This window comes from Dicentrarchus labrax, unplaced genomic scaffold (assembly GCF_905237075.1).
Source record: "Dicentrarchus labrax unplaced genomic scaffold, dlabrax2021, whole genome shotgun sequence".
Classification (NCBI taxonomy): domain Eukaryota; kingdom Metazoa; phylum Chordata; class Actinopteri; family Moronidae; genus Dicentrarchus; species Dicentrarchus labrax.
The window spans coordinates 8970299-8986965 of NW_026136701.1; the positions used below are offsets into that span (position 1 = coordinate 8970299).

The 16667-nt window shown below is 41.5% G+C and overlaps 3 protein-coding genes across 11 annotated transcripts; 1 reads left to right on the forward strand and 2 right to left on the reverse strand.

Annotated features, from left to right (window-relative positions):
* Positions 1-63: 63 nt before the first annotated feature.
* On the reverse strand, positions 64-5112 carry LOC127362580 (uncharacterized). 8 transcript variants are annotated; one of them, XM_051398489.1, is made up of 11 exons: positions 4984-5112; positions 4149-4219; positions 3034-3826; positions 2821-2926; positions 2488-2635; positions 2321-2368; positions 1551-1628; positions 1230-1367; positions 1022-1105; positions 796-846; positions 64-705 (listed from the first exon to the last, which is right to left on the reverse strand). In XM_051398489.1, exons 3-11 carry the CDS (start codon positions 3824-3826, stop codon positions 589-591), a joined length of 1563 nt encoding a protein of 520 aa, XP_051254449.1. In that variant the 5' UTR covers positions 4149-4219; positions 4984-5112; the 3' UTR covers positions 64-588. The 8 variants fall into 8 exon arrangements, with proteins under 8 accessions (XP_051254449.1, XP_051254460.1, XP_051254438.1 ...); XM_051398500.1 differs by having other exon boundaries at positions 4149-4216; positions 4942-5112; XM_051398478.1 differs by having other exon boundaries at positions 4942-5112.
* Positions 5113-6306: 1194 nt separating this feature from the next.
* Positions 6307-8879, forward strand: ahsg2 (alpha-2-HS-glycoprotein 2). The gene is made up of 7 exons (XM_051407265.1): positions 6307-6586; positions 6930-7040; positions 7201-7282; positions 7407-7561; positions 7655-7750; positions 7953-8024; positions 8146-8879. The coding sequence occupies exons 1-7, from the start codon at positions 6389-6391 to the stop codon at positions 8647-8649; spliced, it is 1218 nt and encodes a 405-aa protein (XP_051263225.1). The 5' UTR covers positions 6307-6388; the 3' UTR covers positions 8650-8879.
* Positions 8880-10623: 1744 nt separating this feature from the next.
* On the reverse strand, positions 10624-16189 carry LOC127364437 (uncharacterized). 2 transcript variants are annotated; one of them, XM_051401986.1, is made up of 7 exons: positions 15381-16189; positions 15029-15211; positions 14787-14908; positions 14537-14702; positions 13885-14000; positions 10778-13808; positions 10624-10707 (listed from the first exon to the last, which is right to left on the reverse strand). In XM_051401986.1, the coding sequence occupies exons 1-7, from the start codon at positions 15655-15657 to the stop codon at positions 10664-10666; spliced, it is 3939 nt and encodes a 1312-aa protein (XP_051257946.1). In that variant the 5' UTR covers positions 15658-16189; the 3' UTR covers positions 10624-10663. The 2 variants fall into 2 exon arrangements, with proteins under 2 accessions (XP_051257946.1, XP_051257956.1); XM_051401996.1 differs by lacking the exon at positions 15381-16189 and having other exon boundaries at positions 15029-15218.
* Positions 16190-16667: the final 478 nt, after the last annotated feature.

Consider the following 16667-nt stretch of genomic DNA (forward strand, 5'->3'; position numbering starts at 1 on the left):
AAAACTTTATATACATACATACTTCTATTATGCAACAAACAAAAATAATAACTTGGAGACCGATTCCAGTTCACACAACTTAATTTTCTTCACAAACAAAATACACATAGCTTCTATTAGGTCATCTGGTGCTAACAGGTAAATTATGACACAAACCAATGTCAAATGATGCTAAATTAGACTTGTAAAATGTGCAAATAAGGTGTTCAAATATTTGAACAGAAAATAAGTAACACCTAAACACAGACGTGGACCGTGACACATCAGATCCATTTCAACAGGCAGTCCATTCAGTAAGGCTCTGTTGGTGCGCCGTAGACTCCAAGTCCAGGTCTAATGTCTTCTTAAATAGCATGCCTATTTAAATATCGATCATATAAATACAGTAATCATACAAGGGTTATGATGTAGTATGAACAGTGCACCTGATTCTCCTACTGGGGGTCAGCCACAGTGTTGCAAGGCTGTTACAGAGCTGCTAATGAAGCCCTACACAGAGACAATTTTGGACTGCTGTTTACCTACCCTAATCAGAAGCAGCACACGTTATCGTTATATCAATACATACACACAACTTTAAGATACTAGTCAGCCCTGTTCATAGAGCTTACAGTCACAGAGCTCTTTGTAGATCCGCTTGCGTATCTTTGGTATGTCCTTCTGTGAAAACTGCAGAGGTTCTCCCAGGGCAAGGCATCTAGAATACTGTAAAAGAAAACAAAATACAGTTATTACGTAACCCAACACGATACTGACTGAAGTCATGTGTATTAGGCCTGAAAAACATGTTGGTACCTCCAGGACAAAAACTCCACAGTCATTTTCATTGGTCTGTTGTGGGATTTTCTGTAAAAGGACAGCAGGGGGAGACAGGACATCACATCAGTGAGTGTATCAGGTGAAACTCCAGCAGGTGGAGCTTTTAGCCCCTGATATGGCCTTTTACGGATCTTGTTTTGTTGCTTTGTGACAGCAGTTTCTCTAGTCTATCATTACAGGCGATAACATTAAGATAACACACCTCATCGAATGACACGGCCCAACCACTTTCAAATGCTGTTTGCTTCTTCTCCTTCGCTTCTGTCATCAAGTATTTCAGAATGTTCTGTTATAAAGGCAAGCATAAAGAAGAAAAACTATTTTACAGATAAGAACTTGAACATCTCCAGGAAAAGCAACTCAAATGTGCATTCGCGTAACAAAAAAAACAACATGAAATCTGCTTTTACCCTTGCAACCTTCTGGAGTGCGTTCCCTTGAGAGTCGTAAAGGCAGATCTTCTTTTTGACAATGTCAGCTGTCACCAGACACCAGTGAACCTCCAGGTGAATGGGCACCAAAAGCAAACTCTTAGAGAACAAATCCACCTGTGCAAGAAAGACAGGGTTAAAGCCACTGTTTTCTCTTCATTTAAGTCAGTCTTGTCTCATAATATTTAGAACATGCAGACTTAGAATTGTACTTATTCTTTCATTTTTTCCAAATCTACAGCAGTAAACAATATTACAAACGCAGATACACGATCACACCGCTTCCATCTTAGACCTAACCTGCTTTGTCCATCTCTTAACACCATCATATCCTTTAGTCATGAGCTGCCTGTGGAAGAAGCTGTTGAGAAAATGGACCTAAGAGACAAAAGGAGATAAAAATGACATGTGTAAGTTTGTCTTTTTATATTATAGAAATATTATATTGTGTAAGCTTTAAAAAAAAAAGAAACAGATGATACAACATAACTAAGCAACAGCTAAATAGTTACACATGCCCCTCGGGTAGGGTAAATTATAACATTTCACAGATGGTACAGCAGCAGCTTTTCATTAATTGCATCCATTTTGTAATACATAACGTAGAGACCTAATTTGTTGATATATGTCAATCTAGCTTATTGCGATGTGCTAATGTGCAGAAAGCTAATAGAAAGGGCAACCATGACAATGGAACTATAAATAGGAGTTAATAAGCCTCCAGTGTTGATTTTTCACCCTAACTTGGGAAGAACGTACACATATCTGGTGCAACACACTGAGCCTGATAGCACTTTGAAACTTGTTTTTGTCTTTCAGTTCAGAGATAAAGAAATAGGACAATTCTACGACTGTGATCAAGATTAAAGGCAAGTTTTGTGATTAACTAAAGGAAAAGTTTGACATTTGAAGAAAAGACCAAACCAAAGACTTACAACCACTGGTCGCCTAGCAACCTCATGGTAATGACAAGTCTTACTAACCCTGGTAGGTATAAAAAAATAAAAAAAAATAAAAACACAGGCCACTCCAGAAGAATCTTAAGATTGTTACATAGCCTTTAAGATTACCTTGTGAAGGGCAGATTCCATAATCAATTCTCCATACATGTTCATGACCTTAAGCAGAAACAGAACATGTATAGCAGTTACAATCAGCATGACATGCATGTTTTTTGATCATTGCATAATCTTTCCACTCAAAAATCACTGAAATTCTTGGTGTGTTAGATGCTAACCTGGTCGTTGAGCCAGTTCTGATCTGCCAGTGTAGACAAGTCATCAAGTGTCAGTGTGTGTTTCTTGTAGACCACCCGGAAGGAGGGAACAGAGTTCTGAATGACCACAGTTCTGTATTTAGTAACTTCGGTGAAGATGATGTTTTTCCTGCACAGGTAGGGAAATACAACACAATTGGTCCAGGAATAAAACCACCACAGATACCACTCTGAACGCTCACACACAGACTGCATCTAAACAGTACGGCTGTAGTTGTCAACAGGCTTTAATCTTGCAAACAGAGAGAAACATATGATTCAAAGTGATTCGGGACAGACTGATTTAGATTTTACCTGTCAGTGAAATCAACATTAAACCTCTTCTTCAGATGTCTCAACACGTCGCTCTTTTGTAGTGGGATGAAACTTCCATATATTTTGTAGAAGTCATCGAGAAATTCTAGAGAAACGGAGAAACACCGTCAACAAACACTGAACAGCTGTGAAACACATATCTAAACCAAACAAATTGGAAGAACATTATAAAAAGTGAAATAAAAATTCTACCGTGGATGTCCTTTGTCAGTATTTTAAGGCTGGCATCAGTGTGTGAAGACGCCATATTTTTACTGGTGACTCTCTCATCAGTGTCTCTGTTTGCAGCCTGGTCCTGATCTGCACTGACAGCGGTGAATAGTCCTGATGGGCCGTCAGCCTCAAGCCGTTGAGCTAGTACCACTGTCCTTGGTTCTTTAACATGTGTAGTTAACCCACACGCATCACTGTCTGTACTCAACCGGGGTTTGACAGCGTGAGAAAGTTCTAAAGGGTCCATAATTTCACTATGCTGGACCAAAGTTTCTGTTGTTTGAGACGGCAGCGTCACTGTTGGCACGGCGGTGTTACTAGCAGAAACATTTGTGTCCGTAACCAGGTTCTGCGAGGAACTGGGAGCAGTGAATGTTTCGGATAGATTGACAGATTCGCACAGCTTCGGCAGGCCATTCTGCCCTCTGAGCGCGTCCTCTGAACCTCCAGTATCACATCCAAGAGGTGGCACCAGAGCTGAATCTTCTGGGTTTGTTGTGTTGTATGTTGGAACTTTACTTTTATTTTTCTGTGGCTGTGTCTTTACACCGAGGCCGGAGCCAGGGCTCGTCCCACACGCTCGTTTCTTTGCTCTAAATATCCCGAAACGGCATTTCTCTCTCCGCTTCCTCCACATCCAGAGTTGTAATTTACAATACAAGCGTCTCTTTGCTCGCCGGGAGAGATGGGAAACTCCCTTGACTGAAGACATCAATCCCTTTTTTCTCTTGAGGTATTTTGCTTTGCGCTGGTGGCTCTGCGTTCGGTGCATCTGGGAGAGATTAACTGGAGTTAGGAATGGCGGCACATGGGAGCATGTAGTTGTGGGTATCCTTTCAGCTGCTGAAGGAAAGGAAGCTCATATACAACAGTGCAGCATCTGGATTTTACTTTGTCTTCTCTTTGATAGGGATGATACACACGTTCAGGGCCATAGTCCACCGTCTCCGGTGACTGTTTCTGACTGAACTTTCCGATTGATACTTCAGCCGCTACCGGCCACTTTAGACTTTAAGTTGAAAGGTAAATAAGTGTGTGAAATGCTGATGTATCTGTAGGCTCGGCCACACCGTGACAGGATTTTCATAGCTTACTCAGCTGCAGTGGTATTCGTGTCCGCTTCTGGTGGCTTCCTCGGGAGAGTAATGCACAGTCCGAACATCTGCTGCAATACAGAATGAAAGTGTTATTATATGAAGAGCTCCGACACATCTTCATCTTACTTTTACTGTTACAATTTCTACTTCATAGTTATACTAGAAAAAAATAGCAGTCTTTTTTTTAACCGCACTACATTTATTTGACAGCAGTAGCTACCAAACACGAGTATATTATAGAACCAGCTCCCTTTTTATCAGCTGCGTCATTTAAATGATGCTTACATGAGTAATAACAATCAGCAAAGACAGCAGTACTGTTACTTTTGATACTTTCAGTTCAGTTTGCTGAGCTTATTTTCATGTAGGGGTTTAAATGCCCGTCTTAGACTTGAAACTGAGTCTTTTTTTTTTATATTGTTGCATTGCTACTTTTAAATAAGTGATTGATCTGAACACTGCTGCCAATAATACAGCTGGGTCAAGTCACAGCAACGTGAGAGCTTAGCTACACAGAACTACTCCCACAGATGTTTCAGTAGAATCTAACCTCTGTCAGCTCTGTTGACAGTCGTAAGACCTTACTATGTGCGAGCATGTGCACCACACAGGTAACTTCACGAGCAGTCATACTTCATTTCATCCGGGCTTGGAGAGCACACATGGCTCAATGTTTGGCACGACTTCTTCTCGACACGTGTTTCCAAGCAAAGACCTCAGCTAAATGAGCTAACAGAGCTAGGTTCAGTGACACAACAACAGCGGGTCTCCTCAGCCCCCCCCGCCTTACCGCCTCTGCCCCGCTGCCTCAGTGAGTGTGTGCGGGACGAACCATTGTCTGATGAAGCTCTACCTCCGGGACAATGGTGTACTTCTTTATTTAAGACACGGTGTTTCCCGGTGTGACCCTCTGAACCTGCAGCGCATTTAGCATCATGTATACAATCAGTCCACATTGAGAGTCGCGTGTGGATTGCGTCACTCCTTGCGCCGACCAATCAGATTTGTCTTTGTGTTTGTTGGGAATCATTTTTTTTTTTACATTTCGGGAAAAGATGGCAGCAGAGCGTTTAGACACAGGCTATATAAAGCTATTTGTTCGGTTAAATTGTGTGTTCTTTTTTTAAATTATCATTATTCACGTTTCTAATTTGTTTGTTTCTCTATTTTATTTTTCTATTTATTTGAAGTCTGACAGCTCTCAAATCTTAATGTGGAAGCAGAGAAACAGCTTGTATTGATATATAACAGCTGTCATTTTTATGGTTTTGAAGCATTGAGACAATTTTCTTATTATTAACATTTTGAAATACAGCACTAGAATAGAACCAGCATGTGTGGGGACGCCTTCACTGGAATTAGTGTTAAATGTCCACTTCAGGTGTCTCGATACTTCACCCTTCTGTAGTGGGGTGAAACTTCGTATTTGAATGAATTTCTAGAGAGACTGAAAACATCGTTATCTCAGTGTGTGTTAACCAAAAGATAAAGAGAAAAACAATAAAAGTGGGAATAACATAGATTAAGTTTGTCAGTGCTTTTTATTGCTGACATCTGTTTAAGAGAAATCTGTCTTTGTACTAGTAATCATCTCATCAGTGTCTCTGTCTTTAGCCTGGTCCTGACCTGGAGCGACACTAGTGTATTGTGCAGATGGTTCAATACACAGAGCAAATATGTGGGTGGTAGCAGCAAGTGTCCCTGTCCCTCAACTATGTCCTCCCCACCCCCCCGTTGACAAATGTCCTCCTTGCTGAAGTGTCATTGAGTAAGTCACTCAATCCCTGCTGGCAGTGGGGCCCTGCAGCTGTAGCTGACCTCTGCGGAGGCGAACAGCTGCTTACACATTATGGATGTTTGAACATTAAGCTCTTTGTAAAATATCTAATTCAAGCCAGATCTGGACACAGATATCATATGAAAATCCCAGACAGTGGAGATGTTTTTAGATGGCTCACCATAAAACACAGTGAACTCTCACTGATTTAAACTAGAGACCGCTCATCCCAAGCCAGACTTTGTCATCTCACATTTGTTTTGGCACCAGTCCTAAAACAGAGTACGACCCACACATGTGACGCAGGAGTCAGGCAGGATGATCATGGTGTTTAACTTGGCTCTGTTTTCTCGTTTGAAGTACAAGATATATACACCCCAGGCTGCATGAGCTCTGCCTCTCCAACTTATCCTTGTCTACTCAACTGCTCTGAAAACTTTTGCGTGCATCTCTAACAAAAATGAATCTCCTGGGTATCACTGTGGTTCTGGTACTACTGGCGGGTGTATGGGCTCAGGTCAGTGTGCTACGGCCTCAGTGCGACTCCCCTGAGGCAGAGGAGGCTGCTCTGGTGGCTCAGGATTACCTCAATGGCCAGCACGTCCATGGCTACAAGTATGCACTAAACAGGATCGAGGACATCAAGATCATTACTAAGGTAGGTGTAGTTACAAGAACAGACATTTATACAGATAGTTACCCCTGATTTTCAGCTTTCTTTCTTTCTTTCTTTCTTTCTTTCTTTCTTTCTTTCCATTGTTTTATTTTATCTCAGCACCCTAATTAAGATATAATGCACTTGTGCCTCTGCAAGAAAGCAATTGCACATAAATGTGTGAAAAGATTGAAAATGAACATGCTCTATTTTTCAGTGTCATTTGAAACTATGACTAGGGGCTTCTGTCAATGTAGTGATCAATCATCACATTGCAGAATCCGGTCAAATACTGATGCTGTAGGAAAAAAAATACTAGACAATGTTTCATTTTACCTCTCCTTAGCCTGATGGAGACAACACATACATCCTGGAAGTTGACCTGCTGGAGACAAACTGTCATGTGTTGGACCCCACACCGGTTGCCAACTGCACAGTCAGACCCAAAATACTGACGGTGAGACTGTATACCATTAGCACACAGAAGCTCTTATACTTGAGCTACAGGAATTCAACAAAATGTAAAGATGATCATTTTAGGATATAAAATAATTAGAATGGAAACTGTTCAGATTGACTTGATTTGGTATTTGGACCAATTCTCTGTCCCCAATAAGGCAGTAGAAGGGGACTGTGACGTGGTGCTGAAAAAGGTTGGCGGAGCTCTGACTGTCACAGCATTCAAGTGTAAAACCGAGGGTAAAACCTTCAGATCATACGCTTAGCAATATAAACACAGACACCCACATACATTCAGAACATGCCACACAAGTATCACCCTATACACAAAAACCTGCATGTGTCTTTTTTTGATGCCATATAGAATCAACAGAGGACCTGTGCCTCGGCTGTCCAACCCTCCTTCCCCTAAATGACACCTCAGCACTGGACTTTGTCCATGCCTCTCTGGCAACCTTCAACAACATGACTGTGGACGTAACCTACACTCTTCTGGAGGTTGGAAGAATGTCATCACAGGTGGGCCCAAGAATAATCCACCCAGTTCAATGCACCTGCATGTTTAAATTTGTCTCTGTCAGTACATCAGTACATCTCAATACTTTGTTTCAGATTGTGTCTGGTGGACCAATCTATGTTGCAGAATATGTTGTAGTTGAGGCTAATTGCACTGATGATGTCTGTGTGCCCCTGAATGATGCCATGGCTGTAAGTACACGAAGCAGTGTAGCTTCCCATTTTTTTTAAACAGAGTAGTTGTTCTCTCAATTTGAGACTAGAATAAGTTATTATAACACTTGTTTAGCCCTGCTTGTTGTTAATCATAGAAGATAGGAAAATTATAAATCTGGTCACTAAAAAAACAGAACAACAAAATTGAATATAATATCTGTTTATTTTCTTCTGCCAGGTACGTGGAATTTGTTCTGCCAGTGGTTTGAATGCTCGGCACTCAGTGGACTGCAAGATGTTTTCCACTCTGGTAAAATACTGTATTTTATCCATCTAAATGTTGATGGCCAAAAATAAGTCACCAACTTTATTATGCAACATTTATACAGCTGTTTTTTCCTAAGCCTCTGTTGATGCATCCGCTTTTTCAGGTGCCTATTGTAGATGCCAACAGCACTGTAGCTGCAGCTCCTGCATTGCCACCACTGGTCAATGTACATACAGGCAGCCTGTCACCCAAGCATGGTCTGAGACACCACAAACTGACTACTATACATGACCCTGAGCTAAGTGGCCTTCTGTCTGCAGAATCAGCAGAGTCAGCTGAAGTTGTGCCTGTAGCCCCTGCAGTGGTTGATGCTGCTGCAGCTGCTGCACCTACTGCTGATCCAGCAGCACCAGTTGCTGATCCTGCTGCAGATCCTGCTGCTGCAGATCCTGCTGCTGCAGATCCTGCTCCAGCTGCTGCAGATACTGCTCCAGCTGATGACAGTACATCAGCCTCAGACGCTTCATCCAGTAAGGAGGTCCTTCATAATTTGAAGAAGAGAGATGTACCTGCTGCTCCTGCCTTTGCAGCGGCTAACATCCCTGCAATTCAAACAGACCCTGTTCCTCTTGTGCCAGTGTGCCCAGGAAGGATCAGATTCTTTTAAGTGTTCAGGTCCCACAGACTCTATATACTTGCTTCCTTCACTTACACTGGTACTAGATTAATTAAAGATAAATGAACATGTCTTGGTTTCCCCCCAAAAAAGGAATAATCCATTATTTGAAACTGCCAAATCACACATGAGCATTATGCATTGAAAAACAACTGTGTAAAGTGTAAAATGGACGATAATGATGTACACTTGATGCTGCTGAATAAATCTCTCAAGTCAAAGCTTTTCTGTTCTTACTTTTTGGGTTTTAAAGGCATGCTTTAAAATTTACTGAAACAATTTATTGAACAATATTTAATAGCAGCAGTCGGTGAACCTTACCTACCTTACCTAAGACCTTTTACAGATTTGATGAGGACACACTGATAACCTCTCTATACAGAGCTTTGAATAAACACACTGGTACCAAAATCCTTTTAATCCTTCATGCCAAGTCTTTAAGGGTGATTGCAAAATAGTGATGTTTGCTGATTGTGTTGACTCATGCCAATGACATCCCTGTGAACCTGTTGACATTTCCTTTAATTGAAAAAAAGTCTCTTAAATTTTGTCCCATACATCTCTGTGTTCAAGGTGGTTCAACATTTCAAATATGACTTTACTCAAATTATATATATGAAATATTTTAATAGGCAAAGGTCAGACAGTTCACAGGTTATGCTACATGGATTTTCATATACATTTACATAATCAGGTAGTCACTAATCTAATATGCAAAAGCAAGATTTATAACACTCTAAATATGCTCAATGTGTTTTTTTTTTATACCAAACTCTATAAATATTGTATTTGTATAACACCTGTGCTCTACAGTATGACATTAAAAACACAATACATGAATAAAAGATACTGTGTGGCATTAAAAAATAAAACAAAAACAGATAAAAAATAAAGAAAATAAATTCATGAAAGTAAAATAAAAGATCCAATAACAAAGACAGATATAATATGACACTAAAAACAAAATACAAAAAGCTAAAAACAATACAAGGAATACATAAATGGAAAAGAGCCAACAAAAGGTAAAGATTTTAAAAAAATATATAGGTCTTCAGTTTATTTTTTTAAATGGCAGGAGAGGAGGCATATCTAATGTAACTGTGCAGGGTGTTCCAGTGTGTTGGACCATAGTTGCTAAGAGCACTTTCGCCTTGTTTTGTGGGCTACTTTATGAAAAGTTAAAACACCATGGGGTTAAAAAGATTGAAAAGTAAGATGGTGCTATATTAAGAGCTTTGTACCAGTGGGTAAAAGGACCTTACCATCAATTTTAAAGGGAATTGGGAACCAGTGCAGGGTAGCTTAAACAAGAGTAATGTGCTCCCGTTTTCTAGTCTGTTAAAAGTCTGGCAGCAAAGTTCTGAACCAAATGCTTTTTTAAAATACAACTTGTTAATCAGACATGAATCAGTGTCTTGGTATCCTTCAAGAATGGCCTTACTTTGGTTAAATTTTTCAAGTGGAAGAATGCAGTCTTGGTCACTTTAACATGGGCTTCGAAAATTATAGTCAGAGTTCAAAATGACACCAAGCCTTAAACTTATGATTTGGTCTGGTGAGCCAGGTAAAATTCATATTAAAAGCAAACTAGCACTAGAATTGCCATGTAGAACATGAATATTTCAGAATCGCAAAAAGATTTTAGGGTTGTACTTTGAAACCACTGTTGATGAATGGGTGAATTCTAGTAAATTATTTACATTAATGGGAACATTTCAGGAAGTGCCAGTTCATGGTAAAACTAAAATAGTTCAACAGGGGCAATGCACCATTTGATTCCCCAACACCGGATATAATCCTGCTGTCAACTTTGAAACCACTCCAAAAAAAAAAAAAAAAAAAAAAAGTTGTCCTTGACCACCCATGCCACAATAGATAAGGATTTCTGCTCTTAAGCCCACTTAGCACCACTTTTACAAAATGTAACCCTCACACACAAAAAAATAAAGACACAAGCTCAGGTAGTTAGTTTTAATTGTTTATTCAAATTGAAGACTACTCATTTTCACTTCCGATTTCCACCTTCTTTCTGAATCGGTTGGTTCAGACCTGCAAGAAATACAGGCATTAGTTCAAAAGTCTGGGCTAAGAATTTTTCCAAATCATATTAACAGCATACCATTTCCTTGGTGGTCAGCTGCAGAGCGCCATCCTTGAAATGCTTTTCCAGGAACATGAGGTGGAATTGTTTGGCTGGAGCCTAAAGGAGTCATAGGCTTCAGGAGGTTTTTGAATGAATTGGAGAATTTAGGTATTAAATGTGCTCCGCTGAAAGTAGGGTCCAGGGGCACAAAATTAGAGTCTTCTGAAGCAGAGAAAAACAATTGCAAACTTTCTGATTCATCACAAAGCCTCGACATATAGTTGACATTACTAGGTGAGGGATCGGCCATTCCTTTCGAAAGCCATTTGGGGTGTTGGGTTTTTTCCTGTGGGGGCCTGAAATTCTGAGGACTGGGGGGTTTACTACTGTGATGCCTTGCAAAGTTTTGTGCCAGGAAGTTTGTGTCTTGAACCAGGTCTCTGACAGGCAATGGAGACTGATTGAAACTGTTGGGCTCCCTACCTGGTGGGCCATGCTGTAGCAGCACATAACCCTGTTCATTGCTGGTTGATTTCTTTGAGTCACTCACAAATGGCTGTGTTTGTGTGTTGTTAAGGACTGTTGACTTGTTATAAGTAGTTGCCGCAGCATGTTGAAGCATGTAGTAAGGGACCAGATGATGATCAAGATCACTTTGGACTTCAGGATGGGTTTGCCCTTTATATTCAATGGCTTTTTGGTTAGAGGGCTGTAGTTCCTTGGCTGTAGGTGTATTTTGCCCCTTTTCTGTAGGCAGCAAGGGTAGAAACCGCTTAAGGAAAGACCTGGCCTCAGCAGATGGTTTGCTGTTCTGCTGCTGTAGGGGCTGTATGTTATACGGCTCAAATTGCACCATTGGATTTACTGGTTCGTTATCCTGAGCTCGAGGTTTAGCGGGCACACCGTAGTGAGGTGGGGACGCCATGTAAGGTACATTTTGCAGCTCTTGACTTTGTAGTTGATATGGCCAATTAGGATATAATGAATTGGGTATAAAATAAGGGTATATTTTTTGTTTAGGATTTGTGGGCTTGCTGGGATTACTTCCAGGTAGTGCAGCAGGGTTGCCATCTAGTGGCTGAAGATATGGCTGCTTTTCATTTCCAGATGGAAGGAACTGAGGCAAAATAGCTGCAGAGGTAGAAGTTGTGGGTGCTTGAGTAGTCACTGCTTCAGTTGACTTTTGAGGAAAGGGAGCAGAACCAAAGCCATTACCAAACCCAGAATATGCCATTGAAGGGAGGAATGGCAGTCCTGGGTAGATAGGGGTATCTTTACTGCCAGGTCCAGCAGGAACAATATGATGGAGATGCTGATGAAACGCAATTTGTGGACAGCAATTAGAAAATCCAGATGGACAAGACTGAGGGCAGTACACAGGTGGCATATGTGCAGAGCCTAGCAGAGGGTTTTTTGGGACCATATCACCTTTACTAGGTTGTGGCTTGGCAGATTCCATGGTGTTATGACCAGGGGCTGGAGTGGTAACCTGCTGTGGTTGCTGCATGGAGGTAGCGGGCGGGGGGGTGACAAGCTGGGGGTGCTGGGGATGCTGTGGGTAGTAGTATGGGTTAAAAGGGTGAGGCACCTGGCCCCCTGGTGGTTGGACAGCTGGAGGCTGTTCACTTTGGGCTGGCTTTTCAGTGGGAGCTGTCTGACCATTTGTTCCAACACCTGGTATCTTGAATGGTTCAGGGTTAGAAGGTTTTTGTACCTGTCCAATAGGTATTTTACTGGCTGGGGGCTTTGGAACAGCAGGTAGTTTCTCAGCTGGGGGTTTTTCAGGCTCTGGCTGGGAGTAATAGGGGATGGGGAAGAAAGGCTGATATACTTGGCCTTGAGGGGCTTCAGGTTGCTGTGGTTGTGGAGGCTTTGTTGCTGGTTGAGGTTCAGGCACAGGCTGAGGGTAGAAAGGGTTGGGGTAGAAAGGCTGATATACTTGGCCTTTAGGGGCTTCAGGTTGCTGTGGTTGTGGAGGCTTTGTTGCTGGTTGAGGTTCAGGCACAGGCTGAGGGTAGAAAGGGTTTGGGTAGAAGGGCTGATATACTTGACCCTGGGGGACTTCGGGTTCTGGGGGCTTTGGGACAGCCGTGGGCTTTGTTGCTGGTTGACTTTCTGGCTGAGGGTCAAAAGGCTGATATGCTTGGCCTTGAGGAGTTTCAGGTTGCTGTGGTTGTGGAGGCTTTGTTGCTGGTTGAGGTTCAGGCACAGGCTGAGGGTAGAAAGGGTTGGGGTAGAAAGGCTGATATACTTGGCCTTTAGGGGCTTCAGGTTGCTGTGGTTGTGGAGGCTTTGTTGCTGGTTGAGGTTCAGGCACAGGCTGAGGGTAGAAAGGGTTTGGGTAGAAGGGCTGATATACTTGACCCTGGGGGACTTCGGGTTCTGGGGGCTTTGGGACAGCCGTGGGCTTTGTTGCTGGTTGACTTTCTGGCTGAGGGTCGAAAGGCTGATATGCTTGGCCTTGAGGAGTTTCAGGTTGCTGTGGTTGTGGAGGCTTTGTTGCTGGTTGAGGTTCAGGCACAGGCTGAGGGTAGAAAGGGTTTGGGTAGAAGGGCTGATATACTTGACCCTGGGGGGCTTCAGGTTCTGGGGGCTTTGTTGCTGGTTGACTTTCTGGCTGAGGGTAGAAAGGCTGGTATACTTGGCCTTGAGGGACTTCTGGCTGTGGTGGCTGGTATATTTGTCCAAGTGGCTCCTCAGAAACTGGGAGCTTTGGTGGCACAGGGTGTTCAGGTAATGTTTCAGGCTTAGGTGGTTGAGGATAAATTGGAAAAGGGTTGAAAGGTTGCTTTCCTTGGTACGGAGTACCAGTAGTTTTCACAACTGGAGGAGCTGTAGAAGGTAAAGGCTTCACTTCAGGCCTGGGTGCAGGAGGGAGACTGTCAGGGTAAGGTGGCTTAACATAGAATGGATAAGGGTAAAATGGTTGTTGCTGTATAGTAGGGCTTGGTGTTTGTGTTGGACCCTTTACTGGGCTTTTTGTGGGTTGAGGTTGAGCTCCTGACAGGAAGGGACAGGAAACTTTAGTTTCTCCATCTCCAGCCAGCTCCAGGGTATACATCCCATCCTGGAACACAAAATGATTATGCCATTATTTTATTTTAAAAGCAAAGTTTTTGTAATTGAAGAAATTTGTATTGTACCTTTTTCTCCAGGCAGGGTGTATAGCGAACAGAAACAACCACACCTTCGGGATGTACAACTACACTGAACCCACATCTGGGTGAGGCTTTCATCAGTGGCTCCCAGGTACCATTCACTGTAAGAAGAATGCATTACTGCCAGGTACACTTTTAAAAATACAAGTCACAGGGCCTATCAGACCATTTTATCACTGCACAAGTTCTCCCAATAATCCAAATTCAAGTTCAGTGCACTCACTTAAGGTTTAGAAAATAGTGAAATTGTGTAATTGTGTCACATGCATCAGAATTAAAGTTTACTTAATAAAGATTGAATAGAAAAGATGCTTTTAAAAAAAAGTTGCTTATGACAGTTCATAGAGCAACCTTATAGTAGGTTTGTATTAAAAACACAAGTTCTTGTTTTCCAATACAGACATTTTGACATTGAAGAGCAAGAAAAGCACAGGTGTCAAATAATGATGCAGTAAGCAAAAATAGACAATACTAAAAGGTCTGACACTAAATCGACACAGCCATTTTAATCTTAATTCTTGCACGCGTGTTTGGAAGTTAAAATACAGGGTAGTGCAGCAGACATGTGAAGCAACTTTTCAGTGTTTCTTAAACAGAAATTGAGACATGAAATATTGAGAAAGCGGCAAAAACTTACAATTTACTTTAATTTTAGAGACAGAGATAGTCCATTCCACTTTCAAGACCATGCCCTCCGCGTGGCAGGTGACCATTGGAGGGTTGGGTGAAGACTGCCTCAACATAGGGCATGACATCTTTACTGGTAACCCCAACCAACGCAATGGCAGAATGTAGTTGTCCTCCTGAAAACAGCAAGAAACATTTTACATGCGTGTAAAAGCAGATTGTATTAAAAAGTATTAAAACTGTGCAATGCTGTATCCCACCTGAAGATCAACAAAGCACCCATCATAAGGGGCAACTAAGACCAAATCTCTCCGTGTCGACCTGATGGTGTAACCACAGCTTGTTGGCAACTTGGAAAGAGGAAGAGGAGACAGACGACTTCCTGAGCAATTCAACAGGAAAAAGGAATTCAAAAACATTTAAATTAAACCGTTCTGCACACACTTCTAGTATTGTGTGTAAATGTTATATATTATTGGTCCATGAGAGACTGGAAATTTACCCCTGTCGACAAACAACAGAGATCCAGGGGTAGAAGCAGCATTTTGGACTTGAAGCTTCATGGAGTTTCCAGTACATTCAACCTTTGGTTCCATTTTAAGGAGTTGCTCCACTGCCGCATCATCTGACTTTAGCCTTGAAAAGCCCTCATCCTGTTCTTTAGCTGGCTTGGGCTGCCCCCAACCTTGTGTTCAAACAGTGGTGCACAGATTCATTTATAAGCCTAAAGGTCAACACGTGTACAAGATATGTGTTTGACTTGCTGTGGCAAAAATAGTTTTAAAAGTCATCATTAATAAACTTTTGTAGTGTAGGTTGTGCAGGATTGTAATATGAATATCAACTTTACATACCCATATCTGCTTGGTAATCTGTGTCAGCATCCAGTAAGTTTTTTGTGGTCTTGGTTCCTTTGAGTTTAGCACCTTGCAGAGACTTCTGCCCAATTAAGAGTCTTCCATGGTGCAGTTCACTCTCCTTATGATGACCTTGGCTAAGCATCGAGTTTCCTCTTAATTCAACCAGTTCTTTAAGCTTTGTCAGTCTTCTACAAAGGCAAAATGAACTTGTAAACAACAAAAGTCCAACAACTAATAAAACCTTAGTGTCTCTGCTCTCTCTACACGCCATTGGAACAAAGAAAAAGCACTGTACAGGCAGATTAACTCAGCAGTGCGTCGCAAATGCTGAACTCTCCAGTTTGAAAGGCTGGGAGGATTGGTCCTAATTATGCCTAATAAAACACCTGATTTCACAAGGTGTTGCCAATCCTTGCCAAAATTAAGAGCAGTCAATCTGTGGCCCTGAACACCCCATAGGCTGACATGTAGTCTTTAGCACTGGGGAAATGTGTTCAGACACGAACATTTTGTAGTCAGGTTTTGCTTGTTTGATAGTCTTGCTACGTTTATTGGGCTTTATTAGAATATTGTTTTTCAGGCTTTTAGGCATGTGATTTAAATTTGTTTAAGCCCTTTATCTCTTCAGGCCTCCCCGAGCCTGTACAGAATATTTTTCCACACAGACAACCGAGAGAAATGCTTTTCAGTCCAAAATATCTAGCAATAATTTTTCATAGCAAACAACCTAGGTGCTTAAAATGTTATGGTGTCTTTTTCTGCCCTAATTGGGTGGTAGATGGACATAGTGTCCACATCTTTTTTTGGTCATATGTGTTTAAACCCTTAAAAGTAGAAACCCCATGTTGGGCCAAACTCATTGTGCAAAGATAGTTCAAACCTACATCAATTTATTTTCAATTTAATAAATCTCCATTGTGCGGCATTAAGAAACAGAAATTCTTGGATTTGAATGTTTCAATGTATGTAGCTTCAAAGGTTTGGAACAAGCAGGAATGGTATGATAGTGTGAGACAGAAGAATAGCTTTAAAGCTACATAGGGGAAATAAAAGGTAACTGTTTTATAGGGTTAAAACAGCTTGTTACTGAAAGTCAATCATTTATTCCTTCGGTCTGATCAAAAGGGTATCAAAGTTTCATTATTGAATAGTAGAGGGTTTGTTTCTTCTCATTCACTCTGAACCCAACAGTTACAAATATCTTTCGCCTAATAGTGCTTTATAACTTTGAAGTACGTCTGTTCACAACAAATGTATTGATTGACTTGTCTGCGACTACTG

Coding starts and splice junctions, on each gene's coding strand:
- LOC127362580 (XM_051398489.1), bottom strand. CDS start 3,826: ATGCACCGAACGCAGAGCCACCAGCGCAAAGCAAAATACCTCAAGAGA. Junction 2,636..2,820: donor AATGTTGATTTCACTGACAG/GTAAAATCTAAA, acceptor CTACCTGTGCAG/GAAAAACATCATCTTCACCG. Junction 2,369..2,487: donor AGAACTGGCTCAACGACCAG/GTTAGCATCTAA, acceptor TTTCTGCTTAAG/GTCATGAACATGTATGGAGA.
- ahsg2 (XM_051407265.1), top strand. CDS start 6,389: ATGAATCTCCTGGGTATCACTGTGGTTCTGGTACTACTGGCGGGTGTA. Junction 7,041..7,200: donor TCAGACCCAAAATACTGACG/GTGAGACTGTAT, acceptor GTCCCCAATAAG/GCAGTAGAAGGGGACTGTGA. Junction 8,025..8,145: donor GCAAGATGTTTTCCACTCTG/GTAAAATACTGT, acceptor CCGCTTTTTCAG/GTGCCTATTGTAGATGCCAA.
- LOC127364437 (XM_051401986.1), bottom strand. CDS start 15,657: ATGGCGTGTAGAGAGAGCAGAGACACTAAGGTTTTATTAGTTGTTGGA. Junction 15,212..15,380: donor AGATTACCAAGCAGATATGG/GTATGTAAAGTT, acceptor TTTGAACACAAG/GTTGGGGGCAGCCCAAGCCA. Junction 10,708..10,777: donor AGCTGACCACCAAGGAAATG/GTATGCTGTTAA, acceptor TATTTCTTGCAG/GTCTGAACCAACCGATTCAG.